The following is a 25,916-nucleotide window of genomic DNA, read 5'->3' on the forward strand; positions in this document are numbered from 1 at the left end:
TCTATTTTTCTCAGTAGAAGTACTGCCCACATTAAGCCATTTCAAATTTAATCTCAGTGAAGTACATTACGTTATTTTCTAGTTTAGTGTTATTTTTTTCCTTAACTTGTGCGAGAAAACTTTAAAACCAATGAACTCCTAGAGTATTTTTATCAATTAGTGGCAAAAAATTATAATACTTACTTCATCATACTACCTCAATCAAGGAAGGTGACAAGAAATCACACTGAAAGCATGTAAAGACAACTTAAAGTCTGTTTTATAATTTACTTATTGTGATTTGACCCATGACACACATCTTTGTTAAAAAATCATATCTATACTCCTTATATTCCACTGTCCATACTTAATTTGAGTCAGTTTATTTTTAACCAATGAGCCCCATGTGCCCTGAAAAGACAATTTCCATAATCACAACACCTGAAATTAGAATAAAATATTGCCAAGATAATTTTAAGAACTTTAAGTAGGTTTGGCCAGTCAGAAGATGACTGTCCTCAGTTAGAGCAAATATGCATTATGCTTTATATTTAAGTATGCATTAAATCCCAAATTAAATCTGATAATATAATAAGGTTACTGTCATGTATCCTCTTCTGCTGTGTAACCTTCTAGATGAGCTGCATCCAAGTACTCCTGGCATTTTAAGTTATAATTCTAGACACAGGAAGCTTCCAACAAGCATTAAACAATCATCTATTATCATATCTGAAAATAAAACACTATTCACAGTAATATTACTTAAATGTGTTTCCAAGAGCCCAGTATCAGGTAACTGTTTTAGCTAAACACAAGCTAACCTATTGAATGGACAGAAGCTAATAAAATAGCTTCCAAATTATCAGGGCTTTGAAAATATACTAATATACCAGAACAAGCATATTAGAACACTGAACTTAAAATTCAGCTGGCCAAGGAGGCAGAGTGGCAAACAGACATGGCACATCTTGCTAAGCAACAGCTAACAGAAAGACAGAACTGAGCAATATTAATAGAACTCTCAAAATTGTGATAGGCCTAACAATTAATAAAATATGATGCCAAAGAGTGTATCAACATTTTAAGATTATTTAAAGGACTATACCTAGATCAAAATTCTGACAGCAGTGATTCACTATGGCAGTGAGGAAAGGTAACAGTGTCAGTCATGTCAAGAGACTAACCTGAACTTGTGTTTCAAGGAAAAAAATAAGTGCCAGAACTAAAAGAGAAGCAAGTCACAGTTGCTATGAAATTGTTACTAGGAAGGGGAAATCTACCAGGAAAAAAAAAAAAAAAAAAAAAAAAAAAAAAAAAAAAAAAAAAAAGGTAGCTATAAATCAGCAGCTAAATTACCCAAAATGCCACAATTTACTGAAGCATGCAGTTAGACCACATATGACATTAGGAAGCTATTTGCTTTGAAATGAAAGAGAGGTGGATATTTCTATAAAATGGAGAGAAGCAGTAAAAATAAATAAATAAAACCAGTATAAATAATAATTATTTTTATTTATAAGTTTTCACTATTTTTATTTGACTATTTTGACATATGAAATATACAGATGTAATCTGATTGATTCCTCTTTTCCAAGATCATGCTGATAAAGTGCACACTATCTGATTAAGTTAAGGAAAATAGCTGTGAATAGTCAGACAAAAAATACAATAATTTACCTTTTTACAGTATCTAAGGTATAGACCATGCCTTACTGAATTTACTGAAATTTTCAAATTGTACTGCTTTTTTTTTCACCTGCAAGCAGGTAAAATTCAACTATAAAGTCTTTGGAAATACATGCTTTTTCTGATTGTAGAATCATTCTAGAAAAAAAATTTTAGTGTAACTCACTACAGGACTTTATTTCTCAGGGCCTTGTATTAGAATAATTTCTGTGGACAGACATTTAGGAAAGGATTACTTTACCTGCACATTAAGTTATTCTCTTTGAGAATTTCAGTCTACTGTCCCAGTGTCAAGAGCCAACCATAGTATCTTGATTTTTTCTGGCTTTAAATTTAAAAACTAGAAATTGGTGGAAACTGATTCAGAATACTTATTTATACAAGGTATCACTAAGCAAGAGATTAAGGTATTAAGACATTAAATTTGAGAAGAATTCCCCATCCCCAGGGAGCAGACTTCATTGCTCTTAGGCATACATCAATTCAGAATTTTCTAACCTAAATTCTCAAGTTGATTATGATCACACTGACAAAAATTCAATTGGGCATTTTCCTCATATTGACCAAAAGCCTTAACCTACAATTCATGTGTCAGCACACTAACAAGAAAAAAACCCCAAAAAGCAAATTTCACAAGAATGTAAGATTTCTAAAGAAAGAAACTAATTTGGTATGTTAAACTGTTGGGATAAATGACTCATGAAGCACGACATTCTGAAACAAGTAATTTTTTATAGTATGTACAGACTTACAGTTTCACATGTAAGACATCTGGTTTCATTAGTTAATGTTCCCTGAAAGATCTCATGAACCCAGGTTGGGTCTGGAGGGTTGTTATTTTCATTGTCAATGTTGCCATTAGGTAGGCGACCGTTTTGTTTCTCTTGTTTTCTCTCCTCTTGCAAGATATCCGCAACTGTATTTAATAGATAGTTTAAGAACTCATGTGCATCCTGCTGCATGTAGTTATCAAAAAGCTCTACAAGATAAAACAACAGAAGATTTTATTAGTTGGTTAGTGCTATACTACATAAACTTCATAAAAAAGATAACTGAATTTCAAAACCAGTCTTAATTTAAGGTCTTGAAAAATTCATGACATTACAACACCCATGTCATAAACTAAGACAAAAATACAGGGGGTGGGAAGAGGGGAGGGCAAGTCAGCTTACATTCACAGAAATGACCAGCTGATCAGAATTAACAGAATTCTGAACTATGCATGAAAACTATGGCATGATGCAATTACCTAAACAGAGGTGCACAGATAGTGAGTGCCACCTAAAATGTTATAGCTTATCCTGTCCAGCCTCCAGATGCCAGGACACAATTACTTGGATATCCTACAGGGGTTATGCTGTTACTGACAAGCTTAGGTCAATGTCTTGGACAACACAGAGCATCTCCAATGACATTATATGTTGATATTTTCCAAAAATAAGGACATAAGTCAGGAATTTTTTTTCATAGTCTGTATGTTCTATCAAAGGAAGAATATGAAAAATAACTGCTTAAAATACTGTTTTATTTTTTTTCACTTTTAGGGTTTAACTCCTCTGCTGTGCTGTCATAAGCACAGTCTCATCAATAGTAGCAATGAAAATAAGATTTTAACTAACTTATTAACTAAACAACTACTTTCTTTCTCAAAGTTTTTTTAAAAGATTGTATTTGTAGAAGCCATATCAAAAGTCCTAGCCACAGGTTTCAGATTAAGACCTCAAGTAATAAATAGATCTGTCTTTCAAGATTTGAAATACAGCTTTTGGAGAGTGGCATATGTGGCACCTTTATTACTGGTGGACTTGCTGGACAGATAAATAATGGATTTGCTATGCTTTCCACTTCTTGTCATTAGTTTGTCAACATTCCTAAGCTTAATAACTTTAGGTTAAATTCAGTGGAACAGGAATAGTTTCACGGGCACTTACTCGCAATATTTAGCAAAGATACAGATTAAAGCATAAAGTTGAATTCTCTTTCTTAAAAATCTACTCTCTTTTTTACAGCCAAATTGGTACTACCCTTAAGTACTGGTTATTGCATACCCTGGGATGTCAACCTGAGAAATCCTTTGCTGCTACAAATCCTCACATTAGGAATGGTACTAAGGAAACCATGAAGGCATTGAATCAGATTTAGTGGTAGTTACCTCATCTCTATCTGACTGGGAATCGTTACATGGAAAATTACCTCCCAGTTTAAAAAGCCTTCTATATCACTGGCTAATATCAGTATCAGTCTTTTAATGTGCAATTATTTTAATTAATTGTAGATTGGAATTTTCTTGCAGTACAAGCATATACTAAGAGACTGGCCTTGACCAGAGGGATAGTTACCAGGGCTGGAAAGATGAATAAGAAAGATATTCAGTCAAACTTGAGCTTTGAGTGCATAAAGGGTTTACATGGAAGCTTTCCTATCATTCATTTGATGCCATCCAGCAGTAAACTTCAAATAGAAAAAAAAATCCTGAGTTATTATCAAAGTAAGGATAATTTCATGCTAATCTAGACAATCTGGAGAGGTTAAGTAGTGCAATAGGTCAGCCAAGAGTATCAACCAAGTAGATCATTTAATGAACTGCTACACTATTTTTAGAAGAAAGAGTAAGTTCAGCTCTGAATCAAGCCAAGTGTAAGGTCTTTATTTAATGAAGTAGGTCAAGTAGAACAAGAGCTGCAAGTCTCTTGAGGTAAAACACTTCAGAGATTCTTCAGTGTTACCTTTTAAACCTTTCAGGGCTATGAGCCCAGCCAGTAAATTAGCACAAAGGACAACAAAATGAAGACTGTGAATTGTTCATTTTATGCTTAGAAGAAATTTAAGAAAATGTAACAGTATATTCTGCTGAGTTTAAGCTGGCAGCTGCTTCCCAGCCATTTAAGCTTTAAGGTCATTAATATATGTATGTTGTATTCAGACTTTGAATATAAATATGGAATAGCAGCATTGTAGTCTGAAATACATTAAAATTATGTTCTCAGTCATTACCCTGGTCTAGATGGGTACTGCCTGTGGCAGAATCTAGATTGGTGTTGCACACCTACCTGATCCTTTAACTCACTCTTCTTTAAATCTCAAAATTATATACTTTTACAATAAGCACTTAATCACATATATGATGCTCATTTAATCTCTGCCTGACAATTTAGCCACTTATTCATGCAAAAGACGAGAGTATAATTTAAAAGAGACCCCGAAAGCCAACAAGAGCTCAAGTTTCACATCTGATTTATGTAATGAACGTTTTCCATTTGCCATCTCCTTCTTAGGATTTTAGTGTTACGACATAATCAAGCATTAAAAAGAACACTTTCTAAAAATGAACTTAATGGCTTCTGTGTTTTACTTTCTGCTTTCCATCTGAACCATTCTCCATGTTTGTCACAGTTTGTCAACTTTCATTGACATAATGAAATATTTCTGTAAAGACATCAACATACAAACATGCTTACTGAAGTGTATTTACCAAAGGACTGATTGATACTTTTCTATTCTGCAAATGGAACTTACTCTACATTACGTGAGAGCTTTTTTAAAAAAAACAGTCCTACAAGTCATGGTGTGCATCTGCTGGAGGAGTCATGTCAAATTAGGGACATCATAATAATATTTTATTTCTTGTTTTTACTATGGAGATGGATCATAATAACATTTAATCACTTTTTTATTCTCCATATATAGTCCTGGAGAGATTACAACAATATGAAAATATCTGTTGCAGCAGTGTTAAATATACTACCTTATACAGTTTAAGCCTAGTTGTTATTTCCTAGAAAATTTTTGTTATATTTTTATAAAATAGTATCCAAATTGAGCAGCAGATTACAAGATGACCAATTAGCCCTGCAGATAAGGCACAAGAAATGTTAAAAATCTCTGGAAATTTCTTGGAATTTAGGACATCTTAATAAAAAAAATTAGCCCAAACTACTCAGTGATTTTAAAATTAAATAATACTTTTAAAAGTAGGTCAAACTAACTATTGGAAAAAAATTAATTAATTTAAAAATTTGTGAGTTTTTAAGCTGGATTCTTGCAGGGAAGTCTTATCATCCTTTCCACACACTCAGTTTGGGAGACTGATTCTGCATTCAAAGAATAATGTTTTTTTAAACACAGGAAAAAAGCTTTACAGTGAAACTTGATTATTAAAATACAATTTATACAGAGGCAAATTTGGCAAGTGATTTCAACAATATACTCAGTTCTACATGGAGACAGATGGAGAGACTGGGATTCTCTCTCAAAATGGCTCCAGGGTTACACCCTTATTCTGGGATCACCTCTTCTTTATTGTACAGGACCAAAACCACTCTCCATGCATAAAAAATATCTAGGAATTCCACTATGTCAACTTCAGAATTAAATCATAATTGCTATGATTATTACATAAGAAGAAAAAAAAGTTACCATTTTCTTTTCGTAATCTTGTTATAAATTTCTTGGGAGGTATTACTCCAACTTTTTTCTTCTGGGTGGCTATACTGTAGAAGAGATCAGCTAAGCATGTAAGGAGATTCTCTTTTTTCCTTGGTTGATTCTTGTATGCTAAGACTTTGTCTCGAAATGGTCGACAAAAATAAAGTGCCTGAAGAACTGAATTGCAGTAGCATGTATTCCCAAACTATAAAATAAGAGAAAGACTTATTAGCTTGCTTTGTATTACTGTAGAGAGTTAAAATTAAATCCAAAGGATAAGAGAATGCATAACCAGAGGCAAATTTTCTGCAAGTCATTTCTTCTTCAGTAAAGTATATTTCTGTTTTGCAAAGGATTAACAAGTATACTCTACGTCAGTGCAGGAAAAAACTAGGCAATTCAACCAATCAATTAAAAATTCAAACAATCTATAATTTTTTATTGCTTGTAGATTTATTAGTAATATTTTCCATTTACTAGGGTCAAAATATTCAACAAATATCACTAATATCACAACTCTCAAAATGTGCCAAGGTAAAAATATCTATCCATATCCCACATATCAGCCACAACACTAGAAACAAGGCACAGCATGACCTCACACTGTGAAGAAATTCAGCTGCGAATTGAGTTTCTCGCACACTTCACAAATTGAATTCTCCAAATCTTATTAGTTGTGATCAAAATCAGAAATAACTGCTTTAACCTGTTCCTACATTTTTAGTTCTCATTTTAGGGTGACAGGGTTGGCATTCAGGAGTTTTCTAAAACAATGCAACGTGGCTTATTTAGGATTCAAAGATGTGGCACAGCTGATAGATTGAAATGAAGACCAAAGGGAGAGGGATGTGCAATTTGGACGTGTGTATTTTAAAGAGGGCAAGCAAGTCAGCACAAAAAGCATCTGTAAGCCACTTTGCACCAGGACACTCCAGATGTGCCTCTTCCTTCCAGCTCTTATTGAGTCTTGTGATCCCTGACACTGCTTCCAGCTCACCCCAACACTGCAGACCTCACCATCACCTCTGTGAAGGCATCATGAGCTGTCAGTGGCTACAGCCACTCTCATTTAATGCTGCCCTCCTCCAGTGAAACCTATTTCAGAGAAAATGTGAGAAAAATCTTTATAAGGCTCTCAACAAGTAATCCAACCTTCCAGCTGCAGCCACTCAACCTGCAAATTGAAGCCCATAGCTGCTACACACATTTTGTAAGATGTGAAAATAATGATCATATTTATGCTTTATATGAAATATAGTAGCATATACAGGTAACAATTTCTAAAATTATACTGTGACAGGGAGAGTGTTACATAGCAAACAGTGCATTTAGAAATATTTTAAGAGCAGGTTCTTTCTAAGAAAAAGAAATAAAAGCTTTAGCTTCCTAAGAATAACAGGGAAGTAACCGGTTTTTGCCCTCTCCCAATTAAGACAATAACAAACAAGGGCACCATGCAATTTAATCAGAAAACTGGAAAGTAAATTTTTTCCATTATTTGAAATTAATGAAATACGAAAAATACTTTCTAAATACCCAAGACACAGTCAAAGAATGAGTAAGTAGAGCAATTTAAAAAACACGTTATCATAAGATTTTTATATATTAAAAACTGAGGAAATGAATGTCCACTATTTGCATGTCTTCAAGCTGAGGAAAATGCTTGTATTAACTTCTTCTGGTGCAAGTCTTCACTCAAGTAGGTCAATGAACTTAAGAGGAAAACAAGGTTTTTTTTCCTTAAAGGAAGGAGATGCAATGACACAGTAGTTTGTCCTAGAGGGAAAAGGATTTTTGGCTGGGAGCTGGCAGGGCTCATTGACAGAGCTTCAAACTAGGTTTGAAGGGGGGAGGGGATAAAGCTGTGAGCATCAGCTCCTCTCCCTGGAGCATGGGGATGGCTGAGTATAAACTGTTTAGAAAGGACAGGAAAGGCAAGGGAGGAGAGGGTGTCACCCTCTACATCAGTGACCAGCTGGAGCTCCAGCTGGGGATGGATGAGGAGCAGACAGAGACCCTATGGGTCAGGATTAAAGGTAAGTCAGAGGCAAGTGATATAGTAGGGGTTTGCTACAGGCCACCCAAGCAGGATGACCAAGTGGATAAGGCCCTCTTTAGACAGATAGGAGCTGCTCTGCACTCACAAGCCATGGTCCTCATGGGGGACTTTAATCACCCTGACATCTGCTGCAGGGACAGCACAGCAAAGCACCAGCATTCCAGGAAGTTCCTTGAGTGCATGTATGACAACTTCCTCCTCCAAATGGTAGAGGAATCAACCAGAAAACGAGCTTTGCTAGACCTAGTTCTCACCAACATGGATGGGCTGGTGAGTGATGTAAAATTTAATGGGAGACTTGGCTGCAGTGACCATGAGATTGTAGAATCCAAGATCCTTAGGGCAGCGAGGAAAGTGCCAAGTAAATTGATGGCATTTGGTTTTAAAAGAGCAGATTTTAGTCTGTTCAAGAAACTGCTTAGTAGGGTTGAATGGGATAAAGCCATGGATGGGAAAGGAGCCCAGGAAAGCTGGTCCATATTCAAAGGTAACCTCCTGCATGCTCAGGACCAATGTGTCCCAATGAAAAGGAAGGCAGGCAGGCAGGAGTGCCAGGAGGCTGGTGTGGATGAGCAAGGAACTCCTAGACACACTTTGTGGTTAAAACTAAAGTTTATAGAGGATAGAAGCAAGGATAGATACCCTGGTAGAGCTACAGATAAGTAATCAAGCAACTTAAGAAAGCAAAAGCACAGAGAGAACTGGATCTGGCAAGGGGGCTTAAGGACAACATGAAAAATTGCTATAAGTATGCCAAGGATAAGAGGAAGATTAGAGAAAATGTGGGCCCACTCCAGAAGGAAACAGGAGAACTGGTCAGCCAAGAGAAGGCTGAGATACTCAATGACTCCTTTGCCTCTGTCTTCACTGGCAAGGACTCTGGTCACGCACTCCTTGCTACAGAAACCAAAGGAAGGGACTGAGAAAAGGAAGATCCTCCCACTGTAAATGAAAAGCAGGTTTGAGATCACCTAAAGAACCTGAATTTGAACAAGGGACCTGATAGGATTCACCCATGGCTTCTGAAAGAACTGGCAGATGAAGTTGCAAAGCCACTGTCCATCATATTTGAAAAATTATGGCAGTCTGGTGAAGTTCCTACTGACTGGAAAAAGGGAAACATAACCCCCATATTCAAAAATTGATAAAAAGAAGACCCAGGGAACTACAGGCCAGTCTCACCTCTGTGGCTGTCAAGATTATGGAGCAGATCCTCCTGAAGGCTCTGCAAATGCAAGCAGATAAAGGGGAGAGTTGTGACAGCCAACACGGCTTCACTGAGTGCTAGTCCTGCCTGCCTAATTTGGTGGCTTTTTATGATGGTGTCACAGTCTCAGTAGACAAAGGCAGAGCAACAGACATCATCTACCTGGACCTGTGCAAAGCATTCAACACTGCCCTGCACAACATTCTGATCTCTAAGCTGGAAGGATACAGATTCAATGAACGGACCATTCTTGGATAAGGAACTGCCTGGATGGTCAGACCCAAACAGTTGTAATCAGTGACTCAGTGTCCAGATGGAGATGTATGAGGAGTGGTGTTCCTCAAGGGTTGGTACCGAGATCAGTGCTGTTTAACATCTTTGTTGGGGACCTGGACAGTGGAATCAAATGCATCCTCAGCAAGTGTGTGGTGAAGTCAACACACTGGAGGGAAGGGATGCCATCCAGAGGGACCCCGACAGGCTTGAGAAGTGGACTCATGTAAACTGCATGAAGTTCAACAAGGCCAAGTGCAAGGTTCTGCACCTGGGTCAAGATCCCACACACAAATTGCAGACAGCCCTGAGGAGAAGGACTTGGGGGGGTGGTGGACCAGAAGCTCAACATGAGCCATCAGTGTGTGCTTGCAGCCCAGAAAGCCAACTGGGCCCTGGGCTGCATCCAGAGATGCACAGACAGCCAGTTATGGGAGGTGATTCTCCCCCTCTACTCTGCTCTTGTGAGACCCCACCTGGAGTGTGTCCAGTTCTGGAGTCCCCAGCATAAGAAGGACACAGAGCTCCTGGAATGTGTCCAGAGGAGAGACTGAAATGATCAGAGGGCTGGAGCACCTCCCCTATGAAGACAGGGTGAGGAAGTTGGGGCTGTTCAGCCTGGAGAAAAGGTGGCTCCGAGGTGACCTTATAGCAACCTTCCAATATCTGAAGAGGCCCTGCAAGAAAGCTGGGGTAGGGCTTTTCACATGGGTGTGTAGTGAGAGGACAAGGGGAAATGGTTTAAAACTTGAGGAGGGGAGATTTAGGTTAGACATGAGGAAGAAATTCTTTAATTTGAGGGTAGTAAGACACTGGAAGAGGTTGTCCCAGGAAGCTGTGGCTGCCCCCTTGCTGGAGGTGTTCAGGGCCAGGTTGGATGGGGCCTTGAACAACCTGGTCTAGGGGAAGGTGTCCCTGCCCATGCAGGGGGCTCGGAACTAGATGAGCTTTAAGGTGCCTTCCAACTCTAGCCATTCCATGATTCTATTTAATATTGTAAGCTAACTATTTATGAGTTTACAATTAGAAATAGCCACAAATGAAGAACTATATTAAAATCTTAAAGTTACTAAAATTAAATTAAATGGGGAAAGGGCTAAAATTTCTACACCAAGTGTCAAAAGATGAAAAGGCAGCAATTTAGAAATTTCCTAACACTTCAATTTTAAAAAGGAGCAGTCTGATGATAATTAGAATGGCAAACATACAGTGAGAGACAACTGAAGTTTGAAGCAAGAGAGAACTCAGAACACTAAACAAAATTCAGGAGCTTAATTTATTATGAATGTATGTTCACCCACATGCCTGTGGATAGGAACTAAAAGCCAGCAAATTAAGCTCATACAATGTTTTTTTCAACCACACTCAGAAAGATAAGAGGCAGAAGAAGATTGTCTGAAAACAAACTCCTGCGCATCCATCTTCACTTCAAAAACTAAAACCTTTTTACACTAGCTTTAGAAATTAGTGATCTTTATGCAAAATAGAATTGTAGGAAAAAGAAATGCCTGCAAAATCTGCCTAAAAATAACAGTAGAAACTTCTAAGAAAGACTGTCATTATAATTTTATGCCTTAAATTTTCAGCCTGTGCATAAACTCATTGTTACTGAGACCCCTCTATCTCATTCAGGGGCAGGTAATAGAGAATATATGGAGTTACTTCAATATGTGTTTTCAACTCATTGTTGCTTGCATCATTGTTTCAGTAAGGATCATTTAAAAATGTGAATATCTAAGAAAAGTAAAAACAAAGAAATTTTCTCTTTTTTTCAGCTCATATTTTTCTTCTGTTTTAAATTCTGAGAAATAAGATTATTTCCTTTCACAAAAATAGTGCATTCTGTATGCTTCCTACACACATCTTTTTTGTGTTTAGTTTTGTTGTTGGTTTTGTTTGTTTGCTTTATTCCAAAATCAAAGCTTCAATTCTCAAACCTGTGTGGAAATTAATAAAAAATGAGACAATCAGGAAAGTTGCCACAACTCACTGAGGCTCAAAGCCTTATAATTTACTCTCCTGATGCAATACATACCTGGTATTGAACCCCACAGATCTACAAAACCTAACAATGGTTACACAAGAACTTACATCTGCTTAGAACACTATCTTTGTGCAAGAGACTGAATAAGCAAACTTTCCACTCTAAGAAGTCCAGTAAACTGCTGAAGAGCTACCAGAGTAGCTATTACGAGGTTAAAAATGTTTGTTATTTCATACTCACTGGATAAAATCATTTATTTAATTTGTGAAGTGCATGGATTTCCACAGTTTGCATGACTTCACTGTAGAGGGAAATGAGAATGATACACAGACTTCATGTTCCTGATTGCCCACGTGCATGGGACATCATGCAACTAAGATTTTTATCTTACCACACATCTTAAATATTTCCTGCTAATGTAATTAATGGTATTGTCCTTTCAAGCCTAAGATTAAATTTCCATCTGGAGCTCTCATTGACAGAATAAAACATCCCATCAATCATCTGGTTTTCCATATGCCCTTTCTTAATTCTTCTTTTACCTCTCAAACTGTGCTTTCAGCACATCTGCTGGATAATCCCTGGATTCTGCCACAGAACTGGAGAGGAGATAAGGCAGTGCATCTACATTCTCTTATTTTACACTACCTCTGGATAAACTCCAGAGTACCCCTGATAGGTCTCTATTTCAGAATTTTCATCTTTATCTAAAATCCTCTCCTGCATTCCAAACATCCCAAGTGGCTAGCTAGCACAGTTAGAAGAGCACTATTGATTCCTACATTATCTCCATTTTTCCATTACTATGGATAAAGTTAGACTAGAAAAATTTAGCAGTAAATGCTAACAAACCTTTAAGAACTTAACTTCTTGTAACTGCTAGAAAACAATTAAGAGAAATCATTGAAGGAAAAACGGTGATTTCTTAATTTTCTCAATCTAATAGTACTCTGAAATTATCTAATTATCTGTTATTTCTTTTAATTTTCACTGGTGCTGTCATTCTTTCTGAATGGCCACTGGCCACTGTTTGTTAATGAAGAGGTCACTACCTTTCCTCTTCCTGATAGATTTACATTTTGCAAGCTAATTAAACATTTATGGCACATACATACTGTGTTGGTAAACACAATCTGTACAGATTCTGAAAACCATGAAAGCAACAAGACTGAATTTTCCTTCCTAGCCACTATACCTGAAACACACATTATCACTGTGTCGTGGGTGTAATGGAAACCCATTTTACTATTTGTTACAATTCAAAGAATTTTGGTTCATAAAACTTTATTTTTTTAAACTGAAATGAGCAAAATTTCTGTACTACCCAGAAAGTTAAGGGCACTCTGAGATATCTTAGCTTCCTGCCTCCTGTATTTATGTTTGTCAGCAAAGACTTAAAGACATATTTCTTTAAATTTCCTACTCACCCTGGACTACAAAAAAACAGAACTTGTTGGTACTCATTATATATGAGGAAGACTGTCCTTGATTGATTGAAACTTTATTGAAGACACAAAATGTGTAAAACTTCAAGACTAGGCATCCAGTGCAATTTTACTGTTAAATCTCAAATCCTCTCTGGACTTCAACAAGAAATTAGGAAAACAGGTTTTCTGCCAACAGAATAACAGATTTGAGAAAGGGTAAGAACAACTTTGACAGAAAGCCTGAACTCTGCTATAGAGCTAAAAACAAGTATTCATACCTAAGCTACTCTATTTCCTCTTTTCAGAGGAAAACATCATTTGGAAGGTATTTCAACTTTCATGAGAAAGGGAAAAGGGAAAAAATTACTAATTTGAGACATAGCATTTGAGATGCATGCACATCAGCTATCAGTCAGGGTGCTTACTGATTGCACAGTGCACACTCTAACTGCAGACTCTTGAACCACGTCAGTGTAAGAACCTAAAGGCAGAGAACCTAGGGGTACAGAATCGTAGCAGGACATTATTAGAAGTAATAAGTTTCACTAAGAAACACAAGAAGACAGCTCTTCTTAAATCAACTTGGTATAAATATGTTCTTTCTGAATCTTCAGTAAATAATTTAATGCTTCATTTCAGAATAATGTGTTTTCTTACAAGGTAATATTTTCATTGCTAATACCAAAAATTAAAATTTAAAGCATTCCATAAACCTAATGATTGAATTGAACAATTCAGTATATTTTTCCACCACTGTTTTTCTGTTTGGGCTCAGTATTTTTTAAAAAATCTTAATACAACTACTAGACATGAATGCTTCACAGCATCAGTCTTTCACAGGTTCTGTTTTATCTTTTACTGTATTTATTCACTTGGATTGGCTTCACACTATGAACTACAAGCTTCACATTTTAAGCATCTTCTTTTGAAGATTTAAACTTTTAATAGAGTGATTTTAAAAGAAATAGATTTTTAAATTCCCTACAATAAGTAAAATGAAATAAAGTAATAGAGTTCCATTTCAACAATTATTTCAGTAGTATATTTCAACAAATACACTGAATATTGAAACACATTTCAGTTAATATGTATATTCAATTACATGAATAGTTCAGTGTTTTAATTATTCGCTCAGTCCTAGCCTTGTAATTTAACAAATCCACTCCTAGCAACTCAAAGCATTGAACCTACAGATTGAAACTTACATTAACCAAACCAAAATAGTGCTCATTGACTGGAAATTGTTCCGGACCAATTTCTTTCTCCAAGGCTGAGGCATTGGCGCCCTAGAAAAACCAAAAGAAATAAACTTGTTAGTGCTGCAACTGCTTACACAGTGAATTTAACTACCTGAGAAGAACCCAACACACCCTCATCACAGCTATTCTCCTTGCTAAAACCAAACCAGTAACCTCAGATCTCAGACCATAAATTCACAAAACTTACTTCCACTGAAGCTCTCTCTAGTCAGGAGGGAGGAAGACAAAAATAAATGAGACTAAATACTGAAAATGGATGCAACTTACTTTCTGAACGGTAAATGGAGAGAAAATTGAGTTCTTGATGCAGCTCAGCAATCACACATGGCAAATTAAGCCAAGACAAGCTTGTAGGCAGAGTAATATTGGCCATGAATGCAGAAAAATAATTGCTTTGACTTCACTTTTGATTTACACTCTCAGGATGTTCATATTGTCCACAAAATCATTTCACATAGGTTATAGTGCAGACAAGTCTTCTATGCCATAATTTCATACTTCTATAGTTATTATAAAAAAACCTAACACTCTTTCACCCAAAGAAAATTAGTTCAGAATAATCAAAAAATGCTTAGAGGTCTGTGTTTCCAAATATGTTCTGGTCAAAAACACCTCAAAGTAAGTTTATAATTGTCATGTATTTTCATACAATAGGATATTACAACAATAAAATTAAATAAAAATCATAGAGTTCATTGAAAACAGCATTGAGAATTTCACAGATTAATTACAGACAGGAGGAAGGAGAACATAATTAGGACTAAATCAAAATGTGAAAAATTAAAATGAAACTATTATGTTGCATCTGCTATGACGTGATTGTGGTAGTGCAGAACTTAGGAGTAGTTACACAATCTTGCTTAGTAGTTCTGAAACTGGAAATACATGGTCAAAGGCCCATTAGGAGGTAACAACTTTAATTAGAATACAGCAAAGATAGTGTAACTCCACATTTGAGAGAGTACAGCTCTGCTCCTTGCCCAACACTGCTCCAGCTGCCTCTTCATTAGTCCCATCCCCTGCAATTATGATAAAGCCTCTCCTTTACTGGGGATTTGTCAGCAGGGCTTACTACTTTAGAAGCTGTTAAGCAAGGGTGATGCTGGTGTAAAGGGGTATAACGCCTCACTTAAGATTAAAGTGTCCCGTGACTACTGAATATTTAGTTTTGCAGCTTTACTGAAATACTGAAGTCTGGTATGGTGGGTATTATTTACAAATAAACTAGAAAAAAAGGAAATGTTGAGATCCTTTTATCCTATTGTTAAAATCTCTACTTCTTTAAAAATAAATAAATTCAAGAGCAGGCATTTAGGAAACTCTCCTTTCAAAGCTAGGGTGGAGCTGCTGCTGTGTTCTGTCTTTGGAAGGAAGACAATTATGGTGTAAACTTCAATGTTTGTTTTGTACAGGTCTGAACACAGCATTTAGTTTTCTAGCACAATAAAGATCCTGACTTGACAACTAGATAGACATGCTAAGATACTCCACTATAGTTATGGCCTCCTTATTACTCAAGGCTGTTTCACTCAACATTTAGACTTTCAAATTATTTCAAAGTATGGCATTACCTATCTTCGAATACAGTTGTTTATGTTTTATTACTACAACCCAGCGTGGAAGCTTGAGACCAATATAACCCCCCAGAAACTACTTCCCTCTACAGCTCTCTTTTTGTCTATCATAAAATATGTTATTTCCCCCCTCAAAGGAATCATTTATACAGTGCAGTGTGTTGGCTGGAGAGAGCACAGCATGCAGCAAGGGCTGAAAAGAGTATGCTTAAAATGCATGTTCACACCTGACATGTAAAAGCTGTTTTAACACCTAACTACCCCTTCCTATGAAAGGTTTCCCATTCAGCCTTGCAGTACACATTATCAGTCCCAGCTGACTCTTTATTTATGCAAAAATGAGAGCCACAACCAGAGAACCACTGTTGGACAAGGGCACAGCACAGGCTTGAGGCAGAAGTTAAGCCTCTCTTCTTCCACAAGCCAAGATGGACTTACCAGGGATGGATTTCTTCCTCTGCCACTTAACTGGGCTGTGGGAAGATGCCAAAATGAACTTCTTTTGGGGGCTCACTGAACAACCCATGCAATAGGTGCTCAGTCCCCACACAGCAACTTGGCTTTGATATTGTGCAAGGGGACAGAAAGGAGCATCATTAACTTTTCACAGTACAATTATTTCCAGCTTCCCTACTCTTCTGAGCAGAAGCACACAAGGGCATAACCCAGCAGTGGAAGGAACTGAAGTCCAAAAAAGCTCACAGTGCAATGGTAGTTACATTTACCAGTTTTTGCATTATTTTAGCATGAAACTTGCACAACACCAACACTGCCTTACACTGCGCCCCTTCCAGCACAGAGACAATGATGGAACCACTCTTTTCAGAGGTGGCCAGTGACAGGACAAGAGGCAATGGTCACAAACTGGAACAGAAGGTTGAATAGAAACACAAGGGAAAATTTACTCTGAGGGTTACAGTGAACTGGAACAGGCTACTCAGAGTGTGGTGTCTCAAACTCTGAAGACTTTCAAAATCCACCTGGATGCCATCCTGTGCAACCTACTCAAGGGTTGGCACACAACCTACTCACAGGGGTTGGGACTAGATGATCTCCAGGGGTCCCTTCCAACCCCTAACATTCTGTGATTCTATGACACTGGCCTACAGAACATGTATCTGTGTTAACATGATACAGCTTTATAAAGTGGAAAGTTCAGCAGCTAGGATATATATACAAGCACACAGTATGAAATCAAGATTTGCTTAACTTTTATTTGTTATTGAAAATCATTCTGGAAAAAATGTTAAAATATCAATTATTATAAAATAGTGTCCTCACACATAATGAAAGTTAGGTGAAAAGCTCAGCTACTGTCCACTTCATTTTCTCTTTAACTTAAAACTATAAGATAAATTATGAGTAATTTTAGTTTAAGCATGTTCAAATGAGTTTAACATTTACTGCTTATCTCCCCCACCAAGTTCAAGAAAAAGGTTATATTATTGGATTTATCAGAGATCCCCTTAGATGCTAACGTATTAAGGAAGGGATAAGAATTCTTTTTTTACTTTCAAAGGTCCTTTATTAAAGTTTCTCAACTTTATTTTCAAAGGAGCTCAACATTTCTATGAATTAACATATTTAACATCAACCTAATCTGTGTTTTATTTCAGTTCAGTAACATTAAAGACCAGAAAACACTGTGGGAGAGCAAAGTGTAGAATTTTCTAACAGTACAGTTGAATTTTCTGGATTTTCAAGTTTTACAGATATACATTCTCCCAAAGTTCTAAAATAAACGTAAAAAACCTGTCACTGTACATTTCAATGATAAGGGAAGAGGGAAACAAAGTGCAGGCATGTGATGGTTTTTTTGTTTGTTTATTTTTTCACTTGCTAAAGCAGTTATATTGTTAAGTGCTATTTCTGCTTTTACTACTGCTTTTTCTCGCTGCCTCAGAGGTCACACTATTTTGGTGCTACATGTCAAAGCAGTATTCCTGAGACACACTAACAGCTACCATATGGATAAGCTAATTGGAGACAATCTGTGAAGCAAATCAGTTGGTGTTTATGATCTGACACACACATGTTGGGTTTCAGAGGGGTTCTGCCAGATGCTGGCCCTGTGACTGAACACTCAGCTGCAGCTGAACAGCATTGCTTGATTTATTTTCCTCCAAAAGGAAAAGAGAAATTTCTCATCTCAAAACATTTGTTGTCAAAATTCTGAAGATCCATTTATCCTTTCACACATGCACTATGCTAGATCCTTCCCTACAGTGCTCTCCACCTCCCTCAAGAAGCAAGGAACAATAAAGAAAAAAGGTGGCTCAAATAACTAAACCACATTGCATAGGTATATGAAAGACTCATTTTTTTAAACATTACTTTAGCTATAGGTAAGTGAACAATAAAAAAAAACACAAAACAAGAATTCTATTCTTCCTTATGACCTAAAGGCAATGTAAGTAAAAGGGCAACTTCTTAACCAGGAATAGCAATGTTTTCCTGAACAAAACATGAAAAGTGTAAAATTAATTATTTATAATCAGAGAAAATCTGAGTATCAAAGCCCTCGTTTGCTAGTGCTAGTGCCTTCATTTTTTCTGGCCATGTATTCGAAGACTCCTCTCTGTCTGTGCCACTAATGAATTGTACACAATTTGACAGTGTACACTGTGTACACTATGTCAGTGACAGTGTAAACTGACATAATCTTCTGTTAAAGAAGAAATACATAATTCTACTTGTCCAGTTATGTTTTATCAGAATGTGAATTCATACCTTTCCATTTAGTTATATGAATCAGGATTAGAGCTAACAGAATAGCTATATTAAATAAGTTCATATTTGTTGTTACGACTGCAAGCAAAATGGAAACTCACTGCTTTGGTATTGTTTCTAGTGCAGGAAGCAGAGGTGAAATACACTGAGCAAGGTCCAGTAAACCTTCTTGTTCATCCATTTGCAAAAGAACATGCACTAGTAACACACAACTTGTTAATCTAACTATGAAATATTTGGCTAGTTTCTTTTCATATTTTTAAAATACTCACAATGAGTGCTATTTTCTTAACTAATTGGCTTAAGACATAGTTCTGTATATTCTAATCATACACCCCTAAGACAAAAGGCTTTTTTATTGAGTACAAAGCAAAAACATTTCTGCCTGGGCATGGGAAATGATAGCATAGCACAAAATTGCCTTCTCTTCACATTTGGTATGTCTACCACACCCATCTTCTTGAGCCCTACTGAGCATACACAACATATTTTCCTTCACAGCAACTAGATATAGCCATACTTCCTTCTGTTTAAAGACTAGAGTCAAAGACAAGTTACTCTCACATGTGATGCTCAGACTCAGGATTAGGGCTCTGTTCTTGGCTCTTTCATAGAGTGGATCTTCAAAACATGGTAAGATCTATTGATGCTTCTACAATTCTTCCCCAATTGCTGATGGACCTGAAATGGACTTCATCTACTACCCACCCAATACAGAATGAAATCATGTTGCTAAAAACCAAAACGCTACTGACAAGTCATATTTCTATTGTATATTTACTGGAAAATTCCTGGAGTAACACTGCTTATGATATCAGGTGCCTTTGCTTCAGTTTCCTCTGTTCATATGGATTTCCAATAGCACCTGTGCAAGACATCTCATAATGATACAAATTGGGGTCCCCAAAGATCAAAACTGTTACCCTCATAGACTTTCAGTTAAAGGTTAAATTACAGTTAGCAGACAGGATAGGAATCTCTGAGATGTATTTCAAAGAGGATCTGATATTGACCTTAGAAATTTTTCACTGCCTAAAAAGTACAGACAGTTACAAGCATTATATTAATCTTCTAGAAAAATTACTTATCTAGTCACTGACAATGTGAAGGGGAAAAGGAAAAAAACAAAAAAAAAGAAAAACAAATTTGCTCAACCATTTTTGTTGATAAGCTGCACACCATGGAGCATTTCACATGCTTTTTTAACCCACATAATTGCTGTGTCCTAAAAAGAATTGTGTTGCTTTTAACATTTCCCATTTGCATGGAATTATAAAAAGAATTTGAGTTTATGAAAGATGGTAAAAATGTTCTCCAGTTCTGGTTTACTATTTAGAAACATTATGGTTCTACACCACCCAAAGTTCTAGAATTTTTTTCCCTCAACTGAAAGATCAGGTAGGCCTCATTGCATAAGTAATTTTTAAAAAACATTTAACTTTACCAAACCTCCCAAGCTAGGAAAGCAAAAGTTACTCCCTCTACAGGGATTTTATACGTTTCCTTCAACAACTCTGAAAGAGAAAAGTACCTTGGAATAGCAATTAATGGACAGAAACCCTTTCAACACATTTTCACAGAGTAATTCCTAGAAGTTTTAAAGCAAATTAGTTCCTTCAGTAGTTTAAAAAGTAAATGCAAAGACTACGCAAATGACCAATCTAAATAACCAAGCTTTTCTACTTAACAGGATCAGTTATTTCCACTGACACAGCTAAAAATTCTTTCAGCAAAACTAGGTTTAAGTTTGCATTTCCTTCTCTGTCCTTAGAACTTGCAAGGCTATACACAGAAAGAAAAAGGAGCATTTATATAATTGAAATTATTCAACCACATGATCCTCTGTGCAGATATAAGTATTGCTTTACAGCTACACAACTTCAGGAATTTTTTTTTTCATCTCTCAAATTTTACATTTGCTGTATATTAATTTAGAGTCAAATTCATATTTTGATATAAATTTAAAGCAAACTTGTCTAAACTAATTAGTATACTAAGCAGTGTCACAAAGCCAAGATTTTAAAGAGCAAATGTGCAGACTCATCACTTATTACCATACTGTAGCACGTTACATCTACAGAAATGATAATGACAAATGCCACAATCACACTTGAATCATAGTGTCATACTTATAATGAAATATTCTCTTGATAAGAACTCCAACAGATGAGTGAACTTGCCTACTTTGGTTTAAGCTCTCACCTCAGCTGTCCAAAACATACTTCTCCAAAATCTAATGGGCTTGCAAGAGAATCACCACAGAACACGTGTCCAAACTGATGGTGGCAGATTCACAATGCCAGTGAAATGCAGTGGCACATGTTCCTTCTTGACAACTTTGCCACATAAGCAAGTCAGACAGCTGGATAAAGGAATACCATAACACTGCTGTTTTTTCTGTGTTACCTTAGTCCCTTCCTCCTCTACTTTCTTTTCTATCCTCTCCTCACTCTGAGGCAATGTTTTTCTACAGATTTCCTTTCCTTGCTGTAACTCTCAATTCTCACTTCTTCCGTACTCTTTCCGATGGGTTTCCTATGGAATCTGTTATCCTGATCATCAATTACTGTTTACATATTATAATTTGTGCTTCAGAGCAGACACTGCAATTAGAAGGAAGAGGAGTGAGTACACCATAGCCATTTCTGGTCAACTGCAAACTCTGGCAAACATCAATTTACATTAAGTGCAGATTTCACAATCTACTGTAAACAAGTAATTTCTTAAGCAGTAATGAAGTCCATTTATTATGTATATATATCACAGTTAGTTACAAAATTTTCCTACAATTGTTTTTATAAAGCCTCTCTGCTACAACATCCGAAGTGCTACAACACTGCAGCCCTGCTTCAACTGGGCACATACAGCTCTTTCCTCTGAGCTGCCTTTTTCTCCCCAGATGCTGGTTGGAACTTGAGCACCTCTGAGGCCTCTTCACCTTTGTCAAATGTGACTGAACCCTGGGAAAGGGTAATGGTGAGAGTACCCTTAGGCAGGAGGCAGGCAGGAAAAGGCCAGCAGCCAGCCATTCGGCGTGATTCCTCAACTCTTACTCCTTTCAAAAACAAAACAAAGATTTTGATTGTAAGATAGAAGCAGACTTGTGATGCAGAACACACTGTTGCATCATACAAGCCACATCTAGCTACAAACTATGTGTTTGTTTCGAGTGCTGGGGGGGCTGAATCCATCACTGAATTCAGTGATACTGACCCTGTATGTAAGATGCTAAACTGGCAGACAGAGAAAGAACTCAAATACTGAAACATGAAGAAAACATTTTCATGTCTAATGCTACATCTAGATTAGCATGGTTTTTAAATTTCATTAAACTTTTTCAGGTTGTGCTAACATAATCAAGCAGTTTCTAGAAGAAACGCTGAAAAACAAGTACTGCCACCATTACAACTTCCCTCTGTATGTCTGAGACTGGTGGCTTTGTACCTTTCCATGGCTTTAAAGATAAAATGATAATTTCAATCTTCTCTTTATTTCAGTCACTCTAAGAGTTGATACCTTTCAACTGCTGGCAAGCATTGTCTGAATTCTAGAAAACAGAAGCAAAGTACCAGCTTCAACCTCTATTACATAAAGAGTATAGTTTGAGGCACATCTTCATTGCAGTCAGCATGGGTTACTTTCCTACTTCTCAGCCATGCATAAAAATTCAATATAATTCAGTCAGGTAAGACTTCGATTGCAGTTTAATGTATGGAAAAGGGTAAAAGACCAAGTTCAACTTTTACTGCAAGGACAAAGACTTTAAAAAAAAAATAAACAAAATCCACATGCAAGTGGCAAGAAAGGTATTCAAGGGCAAAGGTCTTTCCCAGTGATTTTTCACCATCTCCAGCCATGAGCACGAGGAGTCATGGGAGTGGTGATGTAGAGCAAAGAAGTCCAAGTAGCTCAAAGGTGACAGGACACAAGGACACAGCACTACAGGAAGAGCTCTGAAATCACTGGTTTGAACATCAGATAGATTAATGAACTAATGATGCATAAAGAACAACCAGTCTTTGGTAGATATAATGTGCCCTTCAAAGATCATCTCAAAAGGCACCATGGCTAACAAACTAAAAATACTGGATATCACCACCCTTCACTGTACCCACACAACCTGCCAATACTGTAAAATGTAATATATTTCTTTCTAATATTCAGAGCCTGAACAACAAGGATAAGATGCATAAAATATAAGTGAGTCAGCAGAAGTGAAACTTTAATTTGGATACAAAAAACGAACTAATTAAATACAAGATTGTAATGGAAGAACTTCTGCAACATAATTCCAGACTGTTCTGTTACAGATTGAAAATGTATGTGTATACTAGGTTTGCGTAGGCATGAACTGTCTCTTGACAAAGATTGCCTGTTACTGGTTTTGTACTAACCAAACACAAGAAGAGAAGAAACAGCCTGATAGTTCTTGTATGAGACATGGGGAAAGGCAAGAAAAACTTAAAACAATTTTCAGGAAGTTGTCTGGCAGTTTATCAAACAGTGGGCTGACACAAAGAAGAATTGCCAGAAAAAAAAGAAAAAAAAAAAAAAGTATTAGTCAGCAAGTAGATTCCTTCAGGGTTTGTTGTTGTGGGGTTTTTTTGGTTTTTATTTCAAAATATATGCTTACACATGAGTATATCACTCTTACTAAAACTCAAAATATCTACCTGACCATTACCACACTGTTCTAAACAACTCTACAGTAAATACCAAGTGCTTCTTCACACTACCTTTACTGGAACATTTTTAAGCACAATCTTATATTAAGTGTTGAAAAAACACTTACAGCAAATAACTTATGATAGCTTTCCCATCTCACAGTACTACTACAGCTCGTGCATTAGAAAGGCACAGGAAAGATGTTATGCCTGGAATTTTTCCACCTCAGTGCACATGATTATGGTTGGGCAGATAACACCTATTGCCATCAGAATTCCAACTTCATATACATGGACATTTTGGTTAACCATAAGATTTTTAGTTAAAAAAATTGTTTTGGGACTGATCTAAATGCCAATGACATTATAACCATATCATTTCTAATAACCATACATACAGATTAATCTTAAACTATCATCTTAGCCAGTCCAGGCCTAAAACTTCTATGCTTTCCAGGAGCAGAAACATGAGGTCCCAGAGTGGGCCCAATTCAAGAGACTAGCACTGGATTTTTGTTGGCACAAAGGTTGTGGGTGAAAACATACTAACTAGACTTGCAATAAAATGAGACTGTCTTAGCTCAAGTATCGATTGCATTGACTCCTCAACAGTCTGACCTAAAATCTAACTATTAAATGTAACAAAAATTCCTGAAATACATGGTGTGTGTCCTTCAATATTTGGCCATATAAAGATCTTGGTATATAGGTCATGAATTCAACAAGTCAGACGCTCCAAGTCCAAATGAAAATACGTGATCTCCCATATCACAAAAAACATTAGTATAATTAATCAACAACTACCTGAGCAATCTTGCCCCACGGGCTTACAGATATTAATTCAAAATTCTTATGGGCCACCTCTGAAATGTCTGTTTGAGATGTTAAAGCCTTTTTGCAGTAATAGCTATGAAAACCATAAATCAATTTCCAATAATATAATATATAAACATTTCTCACTATTTTACATTATGATATGTTATAATCCCAAATTATAACAGCAAATTAACAAACTAGATAGCAGTTTTCCCCTTCCACTGGGGAAACAGATTTGGGAACAAGAACTTTCATCTGACTACTGAAGAGACAGAAAATAGAACAAATGTGAGATCTCCAGCTATGAACATACATCTCTCCCATGACAAGCAGTGACTTCTAATGACTAAAGAGATATTTCCTTCCTTAAATTCAGCATTTATCCATCATGTGAAACTACTGAGCTCCCCAACCCTCTTTAAAAAAAAAAAAAAAAAAAAAAAAAAGGAGCTTCATCATATCTGTGTATCTGCTAATAGCTCTAATTTATCAAGAGACAGAGTAATGAAAAAGCAATCACTGGAAGAAGCCTCCTATCGGACTCGGATCGATGCAAACCAGTCAAATTCCATGCCAAGGCGCGGAGCGTGCCTGGCTGAGCAGAGCGGGCGGGCTGCTAACACTTTTCCAGGTAACCGGAGGAGCCCCCGTCTGATAATAAGCAATGGAACCAACAGCCCCACCACACGCGTGAAGTACTCGGAGAGCCGGGCACAGTCGCCCGGTGGATGAGGAAAAGGAAGGCGCTTGTAGAAACCCTGCCCTGGAACCAGCAGACCTGCAATAAGCAGCCCCGAACCCGTAGCCAAGGCTCGGCTCTCAGCTCTCCGTCCCCGCTTTCGGCACTCTTTGGGGACAAGCTGTGCTCGGTAACTCCGCTCGTCTATCCCGCTGGCAGCCGGGACTCCCCCCTCGCCGCCAGCCCAACCCTATTCCCCTCAGCGTCCGCACCACGGTTGAGTCTCCCAAAGCCGATTAACCCCGCTCCGCTTCCGATCCCCGCCCCCGGCAGCGCTCCCGCGCCCCTGGCCGGGGACACCTCCCCGCCGCCCCGTCCCCACGCCGCCGCACCACCCCCGGCCGGGGCGCTGCGCACACCGGGGCCTCCCCCGCAGCCCGCCCCTCGCACACCTCCCCGCGGCCCCTTCCGCCGCCCCGCGCCCCCGGCCCCGGCAGGGCAGGAGAGGGAACGGGAACCGGCCCCAGCCCCTCACTCACCATGGTACAGATGGAGGCGATTTTGGAGACTGTCATTAGGATTTCCATCCGCCCAGCGCCATCTTCCGCCCAATCACAGCGCTGAGCCGAGGGGAGCCGGGCTGGGCCGGGCGGGAGTGGGCGGGGAGGGGCCGGGCGGGCAGGCAGGCGGCGGGGGCAGCCTTCGCCCTCACGGCCCCCGCCAGCGCCCGCCGCGGGACGCGCGCAGCCCTGACGGCCCCGACGCTCGGGCACGCGGCTCCCACCGGCGCCACGGGCGCTCGCGACCCGCGACTCCCGACCCGTTCCCCGCCGGGCTCTCGCGCCGCCCGGTCGGCGCCCGCCCCCCGCCCGCCGGGCAGCGCCTCTGCGGGGCCGGGGCTGCCGCTGCCTCCGCCCCCTCTGCCCCCGCGGCACCGAGCGGCACCGAACGGGCATGCGCGGGGCCCGGGGGGCGGGGCGGGGGCTCGCGCAGCGCCGTGTGAAGGGGCGGGGCGGAGCGGAGCGGAACGGAACCTCCCTGCCCTCGGGCGGAGCGTCGCGGCTCGGCATGGCGGCGGGGAAGGGGTCGTGGGCTCTTTCGGGTCGCTGTTAGTGCTGAGGCGCCGCGGTTCTGTTTTGCCTCCTGTGGCCCAA

The 25,916-nt window shown here is 38.4% G+C and overlaps 1 protein-coding gene across 3 annotated transcripts in view; it reads right to left on the minus strand.

Moving 5' to 3' along the window:
• The window catches only part of USP12 (ubiquitin specific peptidase 12), a 40,198-nt gene extending 14,502 nt beyond the window's left edge, over positions 1–25,696 (minus strand). For all 3 annotated transcript variants that reach the window (XM_071736356.1, XM_071736366.1, XM_071736346.1), the window contains exons 1-4: positions 25,302–25,696; positions 14,246–14,326; positions 6,082–6,295; positions 2,418–2,644 (exon numbers count right to left, since the gene is read on the minus strand). In XM_071736356.1, coding sequence (XP_071592457.1) covers positions 2,418–2,644; positions 6,082–6,295; positions 14,246–14,326; positions 25,302–25,349 — 570 coding nt within the window. In that variant the 5' untranslated portion in view covers positions 25,350–25,696. The remainder of the gene's footprint in view (positions 1–2,417; positions 2,645–6,081; positions 6,296–14,245; positions 14,327–25,301) is intronic.
• Between the last annotated feature and the right edge of the window lie 220 nt (positions 25,697–25,916).

The sequence above is a fragment of the Heliangelus exortis genome, chromosome 1 (genome assembly GCF_036169615.1).
Source record: "Heliangelus exortis chromosome 1, bHelExo1.hap1, whole genome shotgun sequence".
In the NCBI taxonomy this organism is placed as follows: domain Eukaryota; kingdom Metazoa; phylum Chordata; class Aves; order Apodiformes; family Trochilidae; genus Heliangelus; species Heliangelus exortis.